This window comes from Phaenicophaeus curvirostris, chromosome 3, assembly GCF_032191515.1.
Source record: "Phaenicophaeus curvirostris isolate KB17595 chromosome 3, BPBGC_Pcur_1.0, whole genome shotgun sequence".
Lineage (NCBI taxonomy): Eukaryota > Metazoa > Chordata > Aves > Cuculiformes > Cuculidae > Phaenicophaeus > Phaenicophaeus curvirostris.
Window position 1 is genome coordinate 8600530 of NC_091394.1, and position 21034 is coordinate 8621563.

Here is a 21034-nt window from a genome sequence, read left to right on the forward strand (position 1 = left end):
GCAGCACCACCAGAAGGACCAAGAGCAGAGAGGGGGTAAAACAGCTGCAACCAAGTTCCCCTTGCTCCAAGTACAGGAGGGGGAGGATGAAATGGCATGTTTTGCATCCTTCAGAATGAGGAGTTTCAATGCCCGTTATGCCCATGAAATGAAATTTTCTCCAGCCAATATCATTAAGCAATTCGAAATCAAGGCACGTTGACTTGATCTTGCATTCAGCACGCAGCCTTCATCTCTCTTAGTCATCATGCTTTTAGAGGAAGCTTTGTCCTTGTTGCACCTCTCAAAACCACAGAGAATTTCTTCAGTTCAGAATAATCGACATATGAGAAAGAGGAGGCTTGAGGACAAGTTCTTTCATCATCTGTCATCAGGAGAGGGTGGTGTTTTCAGATATGAGAAGAATAACGAATTAATTTACAATTTTTTTTCAGTACCCTTGTTCTTAATTTCCAGGTCTAGGAACCATAGAGACAACAAAATTAACACTGATTTATCCCTCTTGACCTTCTTCAGCACCGTGGGCAACCAGAAGAACATGGTTAAGCAACATTCTGGTGCTCTGCTCTCTTCCATAGAAACTCTCATTGCCTAAAGCAGGAGTACAAGGGCTTGAAATCATGTAGAGGAAAGCATGTCATGAACAATTTGGATCCAAATGCCCAGATCCTACTGACAATCTGCACTAGTAAAATTAACACACCCAGCCAGGCTCACTGCTCATTGCACACTCTGTCCAGCATAACTGTCACCCCCCAAGAAGAGAGCCTCTTGATCTACTTCCAGCCTGCAGGGAGCCCCACACCAGAGCTCCCATTCTGTTTCCCCATTTAAGCACTTCTCTTACTCACCCCAAGCCAGCTCCCTGTTCTCGGTCCAGTGTATTACACGCTGCATGCTTGTGGTCACTGAAGGACCTGAGCACCCAGGCTGGTGCATCCATGCACCTGCTCGGCCCCTGCTGGGCACAACAGTGAGCCTGTGCACACCTGCCTAGCCCGCTGGCTCCTGGGGACTCTGCTGCTCCTCCTTTTACAGTTCTCCTGCATGCCAGGCAACCTTTGGCTCACAAGAAGACCATATTTGTCCATACTGAAGGAGAAAAGGCACTGCTCATTCATGGTGCTGCATCTCATGGGGTCAAACACTTGGTGCAGGGGAACAGGTAACATCAGAAATGAGACTTGCTGCCAGGGCCTGGTAGAAGCCAACGACAATGACAGTTTGGGTCTAAAGCAGCAGCCCCTGCAGGGGCACCCCATGCTGTACAGGGCAAGGGGTCAGGCTTGTCCTGTCTGCATGCCTCAGTCTCCCAAAAAGCAAGGCTTGAAGAGCAGAGAGCCCAGAACTGCACACAGAGAGGACCATCTTCAAAGCTTTCTAAAAGGAGCTATTAGAAAACTCCCACAACCTATCTTGGAGGATAAAACCCCTGCCATCTGGGGAGGTGCTACCCCTAACACCTACTGGTCAGGGGGCAACCATTTTGGTGCCACCAAATCTGTGGCAACCAGGATGTCAGAAGACCACAGATATTTCAAACTATGTGAAGTAGATCTTGTAATGGCCAGTTCTATCAACTGCACCTGATGTTTCCAAGTTTGCTGCTCTGGGAGAGGTGCACATTTCTGCTGAGAGGCACAGTATATAGTACTACTTTCAAAAGCAGCGTTCTCTGCATTCCACCTCATGGGTGCTCTGTTGCATGTGCAGTAGTAGACAAACAAACGCCTGCAAGAGCCAGTACGCTTGCTGCAGTCACACTACGTTTTTGTGGGAGATAACATCAGCTCTCTGATATAGCTGGCTGCCAAGTTTGCAGTCTCCTGCTTCTGCTTATTTGTCTGCTGCGATTGTGTCATAGGTGACAAAGCAAGCCCCAGGTCAGAAAGCATCTGTACCTAAAAATGCATGACTCCTTCATTATCATCACCCCTTCCAAAAACAATTTTCCCTTGCCAGAGTTAGCTGAGGGTGGCATCACCACTAGGCTGCCTTCTGGCTTAACCTACCTTGGGTTGTGACTGATGATGAGCACAAACATTTCTTTGGTCCCCCATGTATGAACCCGACCTACTGCCACTTCAGATGCCTCTCGAAAGGAGGCATAAAAATAATTTCATCAAGAGCTATTTTGTAGCTCCTGACTCCATAAGGAAGCAATCATCCCACATTTCAAATGGAGAGATACATACACATCAACATGGGCTGCCCTAGAACTGGAGTCAGCTGGGAGTCTCCTGCTTCAGAAGCTCACAGACCTGATGGAGGTGTGTAAACTGCTTTGAGTTTCAGGCAGAGGCCTGCAAAACTTAGTAGCCAAGACAAATAGGCTCTGTGTGTGGACTTAAATGCCAGAGAAACTTTTTCCTATTGTGAGAAAGGAGGTGGTCATGAATTCAGATCAAACAGCAATCCCAGCTGAGAAATACCCCTCCAAGAAGAAACCATGTCAGCTGCAGATCTGTGCTTATTACCCTCTCTAATCCTTTTCTTTCATCATTTTTGTGCCTTTTATTGTTAGGTTTTCTGCTCTACAGGCAGCAGGAGACAGGAGCAGCAGCCATGAAGATTCCATGCTTCTCTGGTTAACAGACAACATTTCATGTGAGACAGTCTGCTGATGCTTCGTTTCTCAAAAAAAAAGTGAGTTTTTAGCATCAAAGTACAATTTAGAATGGGTTGGGTTGGAAGGAACCTTAAAGATCATCTAGTCCACCCCCACTGCCATGGGCAGGGACACCTTCCACTAGACCAGGTTGCTCAAAGTCCCATTCCATCTGACCTTGAACACTCATTAATCCGTGAAATGTGCTGTCACCTGGTAAAAACAAACAAACGAAACCACCAGACCACCAACCCTCCCATCCCACAATCCAGTGATACACAGAAATGCAAATACCACTATAAATCATACCTGATGATGAGTAGAAAAAGCAAGGGGAATCCAAGATACTAAATTGTGAACTCCCTGCAAGCCAAAACCAGCCCTGCAGTATACCTCTTACACCAGCAGTAAATTGCTTCAGCAAGCTAAGGGTGATACGGGGCAAACCACAAGCAGCTAATGCTTTGTAGGAATCAGCAGCTAGGTAATAGTGGAGCTGATGAGAGCAAGACTGCTTTGCCTATCAGTCTGGACTGTTTTGTATTTCCTCTCCCTTCCCTTGCTATAAATCCTTTTCATTCCAGCATAGCTAGCCATATGCTTCACACCTGAGCACGGTTCACCCTTTGGTTGGGTACGACTCTGGAGTTTTTAGAGATTTTACCCACTATCTTTTCTAACCTTTGTGCAAACTTTCCTTGAAGCAAAACAGAATAAAGCCTTCAAGGAGTACAAAGACTGGTTTGTCCTGCCCCACTAGCAACTCTCACCAGCTGCCTTCTGCTCATCCACCAACTGCTGGAGGAGCTTCAGAGTCACATCAGAGCATTATAAATCTTTCTTTCCAACAACCCTCTCCAAGCCACAGAACGTAAAACTTCCTCCACTAATATCACACTAGTACTCACATTGCGTACCGGCATTCAAAACAAAAGACACATTTTTTTAAACTGTTTTAAAATGGCTAATCTGAAGGAAAATATAACTATAACAAAGTGTGAAAACAAAGAAAAGAGAGTCACGTCAATATCTCCTAAAATATTCTCCTCTTAACATTTGATTACATTACAGTTATCTCATTAACTGAAAGGGCATGAAGAAATAGAAAACTTGGTTTTATTCTCAAAAAAAAAAATAAATTCAATTTATCCACTTACCCTAAAAGAGAATTCAAGGTTTTCTCCTCCCCAGACTTCCATTCCAGTGTCATATGAACCAAGATAATCAAAATACTTCTTGCTCACAGAAAACAATCCACCTGCCATGGTTGGAGACCTATAAAAGAATATAGTAACTCTGAATTGAATAAAAATTGAAAAATATAAATTAACACACTGTAGATCAGAAATACAATATATCTTTTTATTTTCCATTTTCTCAGTCCTTTCTGGATACAAAGTAACAGTCAGCCATTGACTGGTTAAGTAGTATATTATCATGACATATAATTTTGTAGTAAAAAATTGTATCAGAAATGACCTCCAGAATGTATAAAAACAATAATAACAATGAAATGAGGGAAGATAAGCATTTTGTTAATACAATATTTTGCAACTACAGTGTCTTTTTGAGTGGCCATAATTGAGTAGCCTCTTACCTTCACAGCAGAACATAAGCTTCTCTGTGGCAGAATTATCTTAGGCAGCTCTGAAATTCTAGGTGCAGTATGCTTATACAACCTAAGTCGTAAATAAACACATTTGTGCCTTCGTAATTAATAAAAACATTTCTGATCTCACTGATATCAAGTGGAAAAATTCTCAGACATAAGTGAACAGAACTAAGTAAACAGAAACGCTGAAGAGATTTTTTTCCTTTCTAAGATCTGCTGCTCTGCTTGATTTTTTTTCATTGTTTGCAACATTTGGAAGATAAATCAGAGGTGAAGACTAGATCCTCCCTGAAGATCACAAGGCCCGGAGTGACAGTGCACTTAGAGGATGTACTTTCAGTAGCGTAACGTGTCCACATATGTATAAACATGAATTGATTCATTATTGTTCTCAATTGTTTACAGTCTTAGGAAATTACCTTCTTTAAAGTGCCAACCACATAACGCTGGCTGGAATTAAAATCAGCTGACACTTTATGAATTTTACTAAATTGCTGTTGAGCTAAATATTAACAAATGCTAGGTGCAGTGATCAGTTACTCTGAATCTGTCAAAACTAATTTTACCAGCCAACTTTTCGAAGCAACATTGTTTTACGCTGTCATATGTTGTTTCAAAGAATGGAAAGAGATGAAGTGAGACAGAAGGAAAAAAAAAAAGAAAAGAAAAAAAAAACCAACTCCATAACCAGTAAAGGTCTTCTGTCTTACTCTAGATTTCATCCTTCTAAACACAGTTGTCAGTGACACCACTATCAGCACTGGTGCTTTCTCCAGACTATTGCAAAGTCCTTGGGCTACAGTGATGCTTCATCCCTCATCATTTTCCCATGCCAAAGGCAATTCTTCTTGTCATGGAGAAGAAAAGCTTCATATTTAAACTAAAGGCTTTAAAAAGATTTACTCTATTTTGAAACTTTTCCTCAGGAGGATGTGGACTAGCATATGCTGAGAAGGACTAAATTACTGCCTCACTTTTCCCATTTATAAAAAACAAAAACACATTGTCTTTTCTCAGTCAAGGATAAGGCCATTAATATTTGTGAAATACTGGGTATTATTATCATGATAAGCTACCTAGAAAAGACTGAGAAAATTCTGTATTTGTTGTCCATAAGATAACTGTTATAACAAAAGCAAAAACTAATAAAATCATGATGTTGAAACCAGTAAAAAGCATGCTTCATTTCTTACAATACACTACTGAAATACAGCAACTTCCAAATTGAGTGTAGCAGACCTTCAACTATCTACAATGACATTTTCCACATGCATTGCTTGTAATCTCACCTTACACCTCCTCAAAACACAGCATGGAGTAACAGATAATACTGACTGATTGCAACTTATCTTAAAATAAATCAAAAGAAAAACCCAGGAGAGAGACATCTGCATGAGCTCCTATGAGTTAGCCCTTCATAGAAACTATGGTGAGCAGAGCTGTATCATTTCATTCCAAGGAAGAAATAGCAAAATGGTTCACCTCTGAAAACAGAGCAAGGAACCACTGCTGTCACTACAGCACAGATAAAGTTAAAAACTACTTTTGCTTTCTTACTGGTTGATTTTTTTCCCCCTTTTTTCATCATGGACTCAATGCAATGTGTATCTCTGCTTTGTTCTTCAGTATTAGCTAATTGGTTACAACCTTTCCATGTGCTGACAAGCATCTGTGGGAGTTTGCCTGCAGGAATCCAGAGACTGCTTGCGCAATAAGGATTCCATATGAAAGATCACACAGGCATTTCAGCTCTTAAAGCAGTACTTTTTCAGGAGCACAGTGAGCAGAAGCTGTTTTGGAAAAAGGAGAACTAAACAAGATACATAATTTTTAGTAATATGCTCATTTCTCAAATATTTTTCAGCACCTGGTATTTCCAAGTGAAGTCAAAAGCCCCTGTAACATTCAGTTTCATAAGATGCATGAACATTAACCTGATCACATCAGTCTTGGACTTCCTCAGTTTTTGTTCTCTTTCAGGGATAGTATGCCAAGTGAAGACCAGTCTCCAGTCAAATCCACCAATCTGTGGTTCACCAGCATTTCCCAGGTACTCAAATGTATTCCAGTCAATAACATCAATAACGGGGCAGACGACAGCTGATTCTTCTTCTGCAATCCTAATATGATTTAAAAAAAAAAAAAAAAAAAGGTGACTTCCATTAGAAATATCTCTCAGGAATTAGATCTGTCAAGAACAGAGAACACTTACAAAAACCAAATGCAAAGTTTTGCTGCATTTCAACTCATGCTGCAATACAGCTTAAGGACAGATAAAAGAATAACCGGCAATTTCTTGCTGAGGGTGTATCAGAAGGATGCATCAGGGTAGATTTGGGCAACTGACAAGCATCAGTTGCTGGACAGCAGTAGCCAGGTATGCCATATGGCTTAAGATAACACATTCAGCATCTTTTTTGGCTGCCGTATCCAGCACTGCATTCTAAACAAAAATACCTATTTTGTTTTGAACAGGTAGCTGTATTCAAGATATTTAGAAAGCAGCGTGACTATCGTTTTGCAAGAACAAATGAGATAACTAGGCTTTTGGTTCATGGTTGTTTTTGTAGTTACGATCATCTACAAAAAGTTATACTGAGCACTACAACAGTAATTCAAAAAGAAACCATGACCTTAAACAAAGAATCCCAAAACCACTCAACACAGAAATTAGATCTGCAACAGTGAAACACATGTGAAGGAGGCCCCCAGAAACCCTGACAACCTTGGAAATAAAAAGGAGAAACAACTTAGTACTGTGGAATGTCACAACTATTAGCAAGGCTGATGCAAAGATAGTTAAGATCTTTATCACACTAAGAATACATCAGAGCTGATGACATTTTCCACAAGTCTACTTGCAAGGAGATAAACAACTTATTCCCATTTCTCAGTACCACGCAGGCTTTTCTGGACACCTTTCAAAAAGCATTTGCCCTTACTAAAGGCCAGAGGATCCTTTGACTTCACCTCAACTTCTGGAAAGGCCTCAGTACCAGGAGAGATCAACTTCAAGCATACAAGCTCCAGCTAAGGCTTTTCTTCTAAATGACTCTTGAGCAATCTTAACTACTCTAGTCTTAGATATCTCCTGTTAGTTCAGTGAAAAACTGACTTGTCTGACTTTAAGATGCTGAGACTTGTTTTCACCCTGCATCTTCTGATTTGAGTTTCCAAAGCAGAAGAAAAACTGAACACATCACATTGTCAAAGTATGAAGAGACCTGATATATATGTCATTCAAGGTGAACCAGTAGTTTCTCTTGGATTAATAAGTTTAAAACCTGCAGGCTGACCAAGCGGCTCTGACTCTGAAATTAGAGCAGCTTGTGGTCATTTAATACAGCACAGAACTGAATGGGTTCTAAAGAAGTATTGCCTGAGCTGAGAAAGCCTGCCTTAAACATGAAATGGCCCCTTATTGCCAGATGGAAGATGTGACACAGCTGTTTTCTTCTTTATGATCTCCCATTGAAATCCCATTCGCCAGAGCATTTAGAAGGGTTTATATAAATATTGCTACCTCCTGTCTCATTTGCATAAAGCTTATGTACAAAGCAATGGGAATGATATGTACACAGAGGAAAACTATCACAATAAAATATAAAAATTCTCTATTACTCTTGTAAAGGAAAAAGAGTAAAACTTAGCTATCTGGCATGCGATTTCAGTTATGAAACAACTCAGGCAGACTGAAAAGTTGTCACTTTTTCTGTAAGTTAAGAATTAACTAGATGGTGCAACGTCCAGGCAGCTTACAAATACAACTATGTTTGCACTGCAAAATGCAAGCGCTATTGCATTGCTTCCATAAATTAGAACTGAGATATGCCATGCAACTATCTCTTCAGAGATGTACATCTGCATCTGCTGCAAGAAGGGCAAAAATTCCAAGACACATCCAGAGCTAACTTTCTACAAAAGTTGATTTAGTACACTGCAAATTATCCAAATCCTTCCTCAAGATTGCCATCTAGTGGTTTGCTAAAGTGAAGAAATTACAGAATCTTCTCTAAATGTAGCTAGACACTGTTTCTTCAGAGGATAATCGTTAAAACCACGCTTATTCTTTGATTTTTACTCCTTCCCCTTTCTTCACACTATCATTAATATTTGTAGAAAACCCACAGTTATCTGGAATATACTCAGAATGAAATTTAGAATCAAGCTAAATATGACAATTTTAAGAATAATAAATTGGAATATTATTCCAGAAATAATTTCAAATGGACACAGGGAGTTTGAGAACATGAGTTCCACTAGGAATCAGGAAGACTTGCACACCTCAAGACAGCACGTGCTTTTGGAAATCTCTTTCCAGTTGGAGAGAGACGGATGAGCTCAGAACTGGGAAGATAGGGTTTATTAATTTCGCTTCCAATCTGCTTAAGCCCAACAGAGAACGTCTCAGGGCAAACGTCTCTCCAAACCTTCTCATCCAACACCCAGGCTGACAGAAAGAGCCACCTTTCATGAGGTAGTTTAAAAGCTAGGAGAGGATTCTTCTTCCTGAAAACAAAACTTTCCCTTCTCTGAAGAAAAAGAACAGTCTGGTTCTTGGGAGGAAACAAAAATCCACCTCCTGATCTTCCACACTTCCAATTGCTACCCTACCACAAGGAAACAAACAGAGCACCCCAGGGACCAGACTTCAGTAACCTTTGGTAAACATCTACTGAGAGCCAATTTTTTCACTGCAGAAATGTGTCAAACTGTCTCTTCTCCTTCTACAGCCAAACAGGAAACCAACCCAGGGCATAAACTCACCTTGCCAGCAGTGGCTCCAGCCAGCCCTCGTGGCATTCACAGTGGCAGTCCAGGAATGTCAAAATAGCTCCTTTTGCCACAGATGCCCCTAGCAGCCGGGCTCGAACCAGCCCCTCTCGCTTATTTGCACGGATAAGACGCACCTTGCGTAAGCCAGCCACGTAGTTTTCCAAAGGCTCCTTTAAATGTTCTGTAAAAAGTAAAACAAACAAAAAAAGAAAGATTATAATTCTGGAACAATTGGTTTACATTATGCCACGGAAAGCCCTTTTTTCAGCAGCATATTATTTACAGCACTGCCTTAAAGATATTGGCATTTTGAATTCTGATTCTGCTATGCTGTCTGTGTTAGGAAAGGACAAGAAAAAGCACATAAGTTAAATGGACACAAATCATAATCACTTCCAAGAAACTGAGTGATTCATATTTGCCTCTCTAATTCATTTCCAAATGTTAAGTGCCTATCTAATGTTACATAAAACTTTTTCCATGTGTAAGTTTTACTATTAACACAATTCATATGAGGTGAAAAATGCCAGCATTGTCTTTGTGTCCTGCAATTCAAATAAAAACATATAACCAGGTATCTCTCACAATCCTAGACATCAGAACAAGCTTGGAGCAATCAACACTTGCTCAAATTAGGAAACCTGAAATGCTCTGACCAGATTGTAGGTTATAGAATCATAGAATGGTTTGGGTTAGAAGGAAAATTAAAGATCATCCAGTTCCAACCCCTGTGCCATGGGCAGGGACACCTCGCACTGTATCAGTCTGCTCAAAGCCCCATCCAACCTGGCCTTGAACACTTTCAGAGAGGGGGCATCCACAACTTCCCTGGGCAACCCTTATCATGAAGAATTTCTTCCTAATATCTAATCCAAATCTTCCCCCTTCCAATTTAAAGTCATTCCCCCTCGTCCTGTCGCTACATGCCCTTGTAAACAGTCCCTCCCCAGCTTTCTTGTAGCCCCTTCAGGTACTAGAAGGTCACTATAAGGTCTCCCTGGAGCCTTCTCTTCTCTAGGCTGAACAACCCTAATTCCCTCAGTCTGTCCTCACAGCAGAGGTGTTCCAGCCCTCTGATCATCGTATACTACCCAAAGAGCACTTCTTTTTCTCCTCTGGACTGGCTGACAAAAACCTCATCAACCATCAACACTATTTAGAATTATTCTTCCTACCTTTGTCACTGTAATCATCTACAAGGATAACTTCTTCCAAAAGTATATCTGGGGATGTCTCAAGAACACTGTGAACAGTTCGCAGAAGGGTTGACCAAGCCTCATTATAAAAAGCTATCACAACGGAGGTTTTTGGCAGGCTATAGTAATCATACTTCTTCTCTCGGCATCTGTAAGGGAGCAGATTACATTTAGTACAAGTGCAAAAACATTTCCTAATTTTCATAAAACTGTTCTCAAATTAATATTTTGTATGCTATTTATTAACTGTAAGCAAGAACATTTAAAGGATTTTAAGAGCACTGCATGAACACAGAGAAGTCATGCAAACACTTTCAGGAAGCTGTTCTTCTTGAAGGCTCATTTCCACAGCAGCATAGACTAAAAGTCTGGAACCCAGGCTGAGAGAAGTGGGGTCGTTCAGCCTGGAGAAGAGAAAGCTCTGGGGAGATCTTATGGCAACCATCCAGTGCTTAAAAGAGGCCTATAGAAAAGCTGGGGAGGTGCTCTATATAAAGGAGTGTGGGGACAGAATAAGGGGGTGACAGTTTTAAGCTGAAGGAGGGGTGATTTAGATCAGGTATTAAGAAGAATTTTTCTCCTGTGAGGGCAGGTGAGGCACTGGAAGAGGTTGCCCACAGAAGTTATAGAGGCCCCATCCCTGGGGTGTTCATGGCCAAGTTGGATGAGGCTTTGAACAACCTGATCTAGTGGAAGGTGTCCCTGCCCATAGCAGAGGGATTGGAATTGGATGGTCTTTAACATCCCTTACAACCCAAACTATTCTATAAACCCCAAAAAACATCTAAAATGAAAAATAATAGGATGTATTATGGTCTGGTGTATGTGCAGTAGCTGTCTTTGCACAATATTACCACAAATAGTAGAACAAGCAATGGGCAAAACTTGCCTCATATCACAGAATAAAAAAAAAAAAAAAAAGAAATGCAAACCCTAAGTGTAGTAAAAACAATAGCATAAATTACCAATAACTTGTGCTTTGGAAAAGAAGTGCTAGACAGTAAAAATATAACTGTGAAGGGATAGCAATATATAAAGAGAAAAAAAAAATCAAACCAGCAACAGAACTGAGACGCATGTACACTGAAGCATAATTTAGGAAGGCCACAGAATTGCCAAGATACAACACTGAATTCCGAAAAAAAACACAGACAGACATAGAAATGCATGGGTTTGGCTCTATGGAGAGCCAGGAAGTTTGCAAACCTTTGGATTAAGCTCCAGAATGTATTTCCTATAAACATATATATGAAATTCCCTAAATGAACATAAGGACGCCAAGAAACTTACAGCTGAGCCAAATGTGTAGATTGTTGAAGATTTCCCTGGTCTGAAAGAGTTTTAAAATAATTACAGTATTTATTATCATTTCTCCTCTTTTCTTAGAGCATTGTGTATGAGCAGTTTTGTTAGAAAACAACGGAAATTATTTAGAGGTATTTGAATTTTATTTGAATTTTACTGCCTGGAGTCACCAGGGCTTGTAAGGAGCAGAAGGAAATACTCCTGTAGACTGCTAGGTCCAAAACCTATGCTATGAGGAGCTGAAGAATAAAACCAGAACTGATCAGAGAAAAACATGACAGTAAAATCAGTTAGGTCAGTTTAGAATTACAAAATTCCCCAAACACACATTACATTAAAAGAAAACTGCTTAGCTATACCATATTGAGGATGTATTTACTGACTATTTAATGCTGCCGTGTTTGCAATAAAAAAGACTTTTTACAGGTTTCTTTAAAGATTAGGCAATATTCATTAAAATCTATGATACACAGAAAGAAGTTTGAATCCGAATGAATGTTCATAAAATTAAATTACTTATGAGGAAAAAAAAAAAAAGATAAGTCAGTAGAGTACTTTGGTAATAAACACCTGAAAATGAGGAAACAATGAGAAGAAACGACACTTGGGCAGAGGAGGCACACGAAGGCTGATTCTCAAACATGAAGGGACCGCTAGGCAACTATGGTCATTGTACAGGATACGTATACATGCATACATACATCCAGATAATCACAGATAGGTGGATACACATATACACACACTTCTAGATTGAAGCTCAGAACTCTCTGTCCCTTCCATCCTGAGGTAAACAGGGGCATTTACACAGAGACCTGCCTAACCCAGACGGCTGGTGACAGAGGTGATTTATTTTGCCTCATGTTCATGTTTTAACACATGTAGAAGGAGTGACATTTTAATTACCTTTCTAAAAAAATGCAGAAAAACCTACTGTATGATTCCAAATTTAGAAACACATATTTACTGTAGCCTACTAAAAATCATTTTTTGCTCAGCACTGCCAGGAAAAAAAATCTTCTTGTATATCACAATCACTTCTACCAGATAATTTCAGCTCATTTCTTGATGGAAACAGGATCTTGACCTACCCATTTTAGAAAACTGAAGGGAAAAAGAAAGAAATCTAAAAAACTACATGAAAACTTTCTCTGGAAAAGATATCAGAAAGATGCCCAGAATAATAATGTTGCATACCATTATCTAAAAAAGGAAATCCAAAAGGTCTAAAGCGGCTTATAAACCTAATTATAGATTAAAGACTTCAAAAGATTTGCCAGAAAATTACATGCCGGAGACAGGAAACAATTTGGCACAGAGCAAGGCAATCCCCAAACTGTTTGAGATTCACCGTGCATCGCTGCCTCCTTCGATGAGCATACCCCACGCCGTGGAAAAAGGTCAGCCTCCTCCGAGACATATCACAGTACACATTCCTTAGGTTTCTGAAATCAAGAAAGAGGCCAAAACTAAAAAGGGCATTTTATTTACTAGTTTCGTGGTAGAAGGCAGCAGAGAAGTGACTCACTAGGGCAGCAGGGCAGGCTGCTGGCTGGCACGGCCACTGCCCTGAGAGAAAAATAAAATTATTTGACTTTTGTGCAGATTTGCATGCTTATCTCAGAAATTATTTCCAAGACACATATTCCTTATTAGAAGGAATCTCAACTGCTAGTAGTCTCAAATATTCTTGATAAAATGAAGCTTAATTTTCTTAATATTTCTCTTTTGAGAGAAAATTCAAAAGAGTTTTGCTCAATCTTAAAAAACAATTGCACCTGGGAGACTACAAACCTGAAATGTTTAAACACTGGGAAAATCATAGTGTAAGAAAATAAATAAAAAAAAAAAGAATTAATCACTTCAATGGAAATGCTGAGAATTGCTGTTGAATAACAATTAGAGGGCATGCCAAAGAACACTAAACTTAACCACTTCACAAGATACACCACCTTCAAAACAACTCACTACGAATATGAAAGCTGACTTAAAGCCCAGTGATCATAACTCAGTTTTTCCACTTCCCAGCTCCTATTTACAACAGAACCACCTTAGCAGTGCATCCTTCTGTATTCACCTTCGCAAACTATTTTCCTCTCTGTGTGTCACACGAGTAACCAAGCTCCTACTTTCCAAGTGAATCATTTCACTCCCCCTTTGGCTTATAAAAACAAACGTGTATCAATTGCAACACGTCATTAATATGACAGGGACGATACAAACAGGTGACAGCAGTCCAAAACTACGTTTTAACATAGAGTGGGAATGTATATTTATAATTCCTGCATGCTGTTTGTTGCTTCTGACTAAGGAACTCTTCAGTGTCACCCTCAAACACGTAACACAGCCCCTTCCCAATACAGGGTATCACGTTAAGACAAGATTAATTGCGTCTCACATTAGCCACCTAAAAGCTAGGTGCTGTCTTTGAGCTTACTGTCTGGCCTCTGCACGTCCATAAAGAGAAATGTAGAGGTGATTCACCTCAGTTTCCTCAGGAGTTAGTGGAAAAACATGCGGCTTCTCTGTCTATGTGGATTGGAACCAACCTAATGTATGAAAGGCTGAAAAAGGAAGTTCACAAGCCTGGAAGAGCCAAAAACCAAAGATGCTCCGCCAAGCGGGGATGTAAAGGGTCAAGGTAGCTTCCGCGCAAAAGGCCACAGGTAATGAGCTAGGCTCAGAATAGGACATGTTCATTAGAAAGACAAATGTTGTTTATACAACACTATAAGTATGTAACCTGAGAAATAAAGGAGCTTGCTTGTTTGCTTGCTTGCTTGCTTGCGGCTTGCTTGCCTGCTTGCCAGCAGTTTGCTTGCTTGGCTGCTTGCTCGCTAAACTTCTCACACCGTGTCTGATTCTCCATCTCCACTGACCATTCACCACAGTCTCCTTAAGACATTTATCTAGCACAGACAGACTTCCCTATTGCTCACAGAGGTTTAACTATAGGGCAGATGCTTAACTTTTCTGCAGCTGAAGTTAAATGATGGGAAACTATCCACAGTCCCTACTACCAACTGCCTGACACACCCCTTTGAGCCTAGTTATCATAAGTACTGAAGAGTTCATAAAAATATAACATAGACAAGAGGAAATAAGCTGCCTGTAAACATGACATTTCCAAGTATGGACAATAAATGCAGAAGCATAGTCATTTGTGGTGCAATATATTCCTTCGCTACTTTCATTATCTTACTCAACAACAGAAACTTTACTATTTATATAAATAATAATAACATATATTTAAAAAAAACGCAAACACTTCAGTCAAAAATGCGTGCATATTGAGCGGGTTCATTTTCTTCAGAAAAGTACACATATTTATCGTCAAGCTGAAAAAGTACACATATTTATAATCAAGCTGATTTAGGAAAAAGTTTCCAGATACCAGTATCAGTCAACAAGAGAAAAAAAAATTACTAGCGCATGTGAGCAGCTTTTTCAAAGCCAACAAAACAAGGCATGTTTTAAACAGTATTTGGATTTCACTGAAAAACACTGATATGTAATAGATAACAACTATAACGGGTAGCACAACGCAAAGGAGAAACATCATCTCAGCCTCTGCCCTCCGATGGCTCCTGTTCTCTTCAGACCCATTAGAAAATGCTCAAGCAGAGGATTTGTGCACAGCAGAGTTGCACCAAAAGAAAACACAGCCTGCTTAACAACCTCCCAGCCACACTGAGTGGATGTTCTAGGAATCCTCCTGCTTGATCACGGCAGCTTAAAAGACAGGTATAAAACAAGAAGTGCCTAAAGACACAGCAACTGTTTATCAATGTTTAACGAAATAAACACCTACTTTTATAAAATTTGAATTGCATTCAGCCATGAATCTTCAAATTCCAAGACAGGGGGAGAGAGAATAATGCTGTGCCTGAACACAAACTTAAAAAAAGTTTACTATGTACCATCTTTCCTGGATCTTTCCTTACAGTACCTACTCAAACACCTGCCTCCACAAAATGGAAGCTGAAGAGAAGTGCATAAAGGTGTATCATCACACATCCATACTCCTGTGGGGCTTTGATTTCACATTTTCACACTGCACTTGCAAGTCGCAGTCAAACAGACTATACAGCTGATAAGTTTAATTATTTAACTTTGGCATCTACTACACTACAAAATCTTCTGCTAACAAGTTTTACAATAGGTTATTTATTAGAAACTAAGGAGACATCAGTCAGGAAATGCCTAAACAAAATTAAATGGCCTCTTTTAGAGAACATTTGTGTCAATTAGTATAATCACTTAATTTATTTCACTGTAAAGAGCAGATTCTCTCTTAGAGATGCGTATCTATACACCGGGAGAGAGCACATGAATGTGTGCACACTGGGCATGATGCCATGAGTTAATTAGGAGTGGTTGCTGACATACTTTCATACAAGACTCTCACCACAACTTCAATGACAATACCGCAAGAGAAAACACATTTTTAATCTCCAAATTGTACATGCTATGCACCAAGTTACTCAAATTCTAAAGAAAAAATATGAAACGTTCTGCGAATTTTCAAAGATGTGTTAAGGATAAAATTGCCTCAAATTATTTCCTGCTTTCTAAAGGTATACTTCTCTTTTAGAAATAACATACTGCAATATTTTTAATGGAAAAAAGTGTGTGCTGACAATCAAGACACTAAAATTCTTTTCAGCAATCCACAAAACCAAAACAGAGACTGCTGAAATGTTTAAGCTTTGCTTTTGGAGTTTCATTATGAATGCCTGAAAATACATAAAGTTAAAGAGTCTGTAGCTTCTCTCAGGAAGTTAAAAACAGCATGTGTCGCTGCTGTATTTAACTTGATTTATATGGCTACAGTACACGACATTGTCATATACGCACCACCACTGCAAACACGGCCAGGACTCTGCTTCAGGCTGGGTTGCACATAGTGGGCTAGGAGCTAAGCTTGCTGGGTTCGTTATGGTGGGGCATAAACATGCCACCTCTCAATGTTACCTTCTTTTCTCTTCCTAATTTGAACAGGGTTAGTACATTCAATTAACCAGGAGATGCCCTTTTAGTAAGAGGTGTGGTCTAATGCAGCATTTTGTAGGCTGTAAGTAAAGACAGCTGACGAATGAGCATCTCGATACAAGTTCACCTTTGTCACTTCCCACTCTATGAACCGCACAGGAGAACATGTGAACTCAGGGGTCTGCCAGAAATCTTCACTTGAAAGAAAACTTCTCCTCCTCCCACCTGCCCAAAGCCACAGCAGAGGACAAGGTAGTGCTGGGGTCCTTCTCTTCCCACTCCCAGCAGCATCTCAGGATTCAGCAGGTCAATCACACAAACATCCCAAGCTCAGCAGTGTGAATGGGTCCCAGCGCTGGTTTCTGTGTCACCCTGCAGAGTTACTAAGGCCATGGTAGCTGCTCCAAGCTGAACATGCGTTTGAAGAGCTGCTCCTCACCCTTCCTTAGGGGAGAGCAACCAATGGATAAAATCCAGCCGTGAGGCAAAAGCAATGCAGCCTTATTACATCAAAACCTAGGACACAGAAGTGCAACATTTCCAGTGGAATTAAAGGATATGATAAATCAGACTATTACTGACTCCTCCCAAACCTACCCATGTTAATTTATTTTCTGGCATAAAACTACCTTGAACAAACTGTCAGTTCTGTTTGGCTTGCTTTTTTTCTTAAAAAAAATATATTATTTAAAAAAAAAAAAAAGTTTTACCTGAGCATGGAAAGGCTGCACCTGGTTTTGCACAACTACACCACACATGTTCAGATACTACAGAAAAAGGTGCTAACATTTACATAAGGTGTGTCTTGGTCCAATTAGCAAACAAGATAGCAGCAAAGTGCTGATAACCACTGGAATGGCTGAATTATTCAGGGCAAGGCTGGAACACGTAAGCAGCATGAGTCAAAGCAATTCTGGCCCACACTTTTCCATCACCTGCTCCTAGACCAGCAGCCCAGGAAAAGGCTCCCAAAATTGTGTCTGAAACAAAATCTCGTTTGGAAAGAGCCCAACAGGATATAGCTCAGTCTACAACACCAGGATACGATCAAGTCTTTGAAAACAAATGCTAGCTAGACTGTGAAATGATTTTCCAGATTATTTGATGATTCTTGCACTGACAATAAGGTCTTGACAAGACAGGCTGCCAAACACTGCGTTAACACTTGAGATAATTAAGGGCTGCACTGGCTAGTATAAAAATATTGTGAGAAGAAAGCAAGCAAGCTGGGAAGTTTGAAATAGAAGAAAACATTTGCAAAGACATTTAAAAAAAAAAAGCTAATTTAAGACAGAATAAAAATACATTAAGAAAAAATTGTCTAGGAAGTCAGCTGATGAGTGTGGACTACATCTATATCCTAAAATCCACAAATTTAAGAAATCTATAGGTCCTCTAATTCTAAACTGTTAGGAAAAGGCACTAGCAGTTCCTACCTAGCCCACATTCTGGATGTGCCAATGACAAGGCATTTCTGCAGGTGCCCTTTCGGAAAAAAAAAACCAATTAATTCTTATTTTATTTTGCTGATTTGAACCTGTGTCTTCATTTTGCTCAAATGATTACTTGCGTTTGCAATTTTTTTCCAAGGTACTGGGATGCACCTAACATTGGCACAGAGACATACTAATTCCTATATCTATATTCAGAAATTTATTTTAGAATCATAGAGTAACTAGGTTGGAAAAGACCTCTTAGATCATCAAGTCCAAACATTCCTATCTGCCACTAAATCATGTCCCTGAGCACCTAATCCATCTGTGCCTTAAACATCTCCAGGTAAGGTGACTCAACCACCTCCCTGGGCAGCCCGTTCCAGTGCCCAATGACCTTTTCTGTAAAAATTTTTTTACTGATATCCAGCCTGAACCTCCCTCTTGTCCTGTCCCCTGTCACTTGGGAAAAAGAGGCCAGCAACCTCCTCTCTACAACCTCCTTTCAGGTAGTTGTAGAGAGCAATAAGGTCTCCCCTCAGCCTTTTCTTCTCCAGTTCCCTCAGCTGCTCCTCATAAGGCCTGTTCTCCAGCCCCTTCACCAGCTTCGTCGCTCTTCTCTGGACTCACTCCAGAGCTTCAACCTGCCTTTTGTGAACCTGTGTTGACGGGGCCTGATCGCCCGGTTCTCTTGCATGTGCTGTGTGACAGCACTCAAGATCACCTGTTCCATGACTTTCCCTGGCACTGAGGTCAGACTGACAGGCCTGTAGTTTCCTGGGTCCTCCCTCTGACTTTTCTTGTAAACAGGTACAACATCAGGCAGCCTCCAGTCAAGAGGAACTTCCCCAGTCAGCCAGGACTGCTGGAAGATGATAGATGCGAGTAATTTGATTCAAGACAAAAGTATTTTGCAAAGTAATATAATAACTGAAAGAAATTATTGTAACTATCACTAGTGATAAATAGCAGGGTATGGATGCACCTGGTCCTTATAGACAATTCTGCATAGTAAAAGCACTGTTTGAATAAAGAAAAAAAAAATAATCATAACTTGTGGTTATTATCACCGATCTGAGAACTTTTTCAGGAACTTTTCATTCAAAAATGAAATCAGCTAAAACCACGTGCTCATCTAGAGGTCAGAGGAAGCTGAGGATCTCTCACAGAAGTTGTAAAGAAAAATGGTCAAAAAATAATTACATGAGCTCTTCCAGAATATGTTTGCAGACGACTATTGAACAAAAGCATAATGACAAAGAGAAGTGACACATTTTTACAGAAGAGAGGAAAGGAAAATAGTAAATTCCCCTAACTACCAAAGCTCTAGTGGAAGCATTCCTCTCTTTTATACTGCTAGAAAAAGCAACCTGGCTTATTAAAAAGAAAAGAAACCAAACAGTCCTGCCGATTTACTACTCATCGCTTAACTGTATGAGGGAGGAATGAGGTGTCCTAGAGAACACCTGCTTTACAGGTCTAAAGCCTGGTTATAAATACAAGAAATCCCACCAACTTAGAATGAAATAACAACTAAACGGTATTATGATTAATGTAGTTAACTGTAACCAATTATCTATTCCAGAAAAGGTGCTAAGGGGAATGAGGTGCTAAGGGGAATGGTTTAGTGTTTGATAGGAATGGTTGGACTCGATGATCCGGTGGGTCTCTTCCAACCTGGTTATTCTATGATTCTATGAAAAGCTCAGAAAACAAACAAAACCCAAAAGAACCAGTGACCACAGTGTTACAAAACTACTAAAGCAAAGCACACATAAGTATTTTAAACAAATGAATGATCAAACGTAAAGCATAGGAATCCCTACACCAAAGCAAGCCCTGGGCACAGAGCGTGCAATCAGCCGGGCGCTCAGAGGGAAGAGATGCACTGGCAAAGCTAAGCTCCTGCAAAGAAGTACTCCAAAGAGTTTACTTCTACTATACACACTGCGAAAAAAAGCAGTGTCTGCAGTCACTTCACCTTTAGATAACAGATGAAAGAGAAGTTTCTGGGTGTAGCCAGGCAGCTGCGGAGGGCTGGGGAGGAAACACCCAGCTGCTGTGCCATTTCCTCGAGCAGGGTCAGGTTAAAACTGCTGGTAGGAGCTGCATGCCCATCAAAACCAGAAGACATGATTTTTTGGAGCAGAATAGGGACCAAAATCTCATCTCAAGGAGTATACTGGCAATTTGCTAGCAAGATACTGTCAGGTGAGCCGCCTACCTAATGTGGTATTTACAAGCCAGTAAACAAAATGAATCATGGTAGCGAGCAAGACTGTAAAAGAATCACCTTCAAATCCGTGACCAGATAGAAAAAGGAGTTTTGAAAGATAAAAAAAATATTAGTGCAAGATTGTTAATCTTAAGTCAAACATCTCAAAAAATATAATAATACAATAGGCATAAATGATGGAGACAGAAAATTAAGCATTTATATATATATATCTACTTGTACATACACAGATACTTTTATATATATAGAATCACAGAATCATAGAATAACCAGGTTGGAAGAGACCCACCGGATCATCGAGTCCAACCGTTCCTATCAAACACTAACCCATGCCCCTTAGTACCTCGTCCACCCGTGCCTTAAACCCCTCCAGGGAAGGTGACTCAACCCCCTCCCTGGGCAGCCTCTGCCAGTGCCCAATGACCCTTTCTGTGAAAAAATTTTTCCTAATGTCCAGCCTAAATCTCCCCTGGCGGAGCTTGAGGTCATTCCCTCTCGTCCTGTCCCCTGTCACTTGGGAGAAGAGCCCAGCTCCCTCCTCTCCACAACCTCCTTTCAGGTAGTTGTAGAGAGCAATGAGGTCTCCCCTCAGCCTCCTCTTCTCCAGGCTAAACACCCCCAGCTCTCTCAGCCGTTCCTCATATATATATATACACACACACACACACGCATACAGGTACTTAGGTACTTATGTGGGCTTGTACGGCTTCTCAAAATCATTTGCCAGGTAAGGAAATAAAGGAAATACAAATCCATTCACATGCAAGGACAAGTGAAATAAACCCCAAGAGCTGATTCTAGACAACATAAAATGCTGAGTTGGCATAAAAGCACCAAGTAACAAGAGACAGCCAAAAGAAGGCTGGTGCAATTTTAGAG

The 21034-nt window shown here is 40.3% G+C and overlaps 1 protein-coding gene across 1 annotated transcript in view; it reads right to left on the reverse strand.

The window, feature by feature from the left end:
- GALNT12 (polypeptide N-acetylgalactosaminyltransferase 12) overlaps positions 1-21034 on the reverse strand; it is a 50500-nt gene that overhangs the window by 24204 nt on the left and 5262 nt on the right. The window contains exons 2-5 of the mRNA XM_069853345.1: positions 10172-10341; positions 8988-9177; positions 6155-6340; positions 3766-3883 (exon numbers count right to left, since the gene is read on the reverse strand). Coding sequence (XP_069709446.1) covers positions 3766-3883; positions 6155-6340; positions 8988-9177; positions 10172-10341 — 664 coding nt within the window. The remainder of the gene's footprint in view (positions 1-3765; positions 3884-6154; positions 6341-8987; positions 9178-10171; positions 10342-21034) is intronic.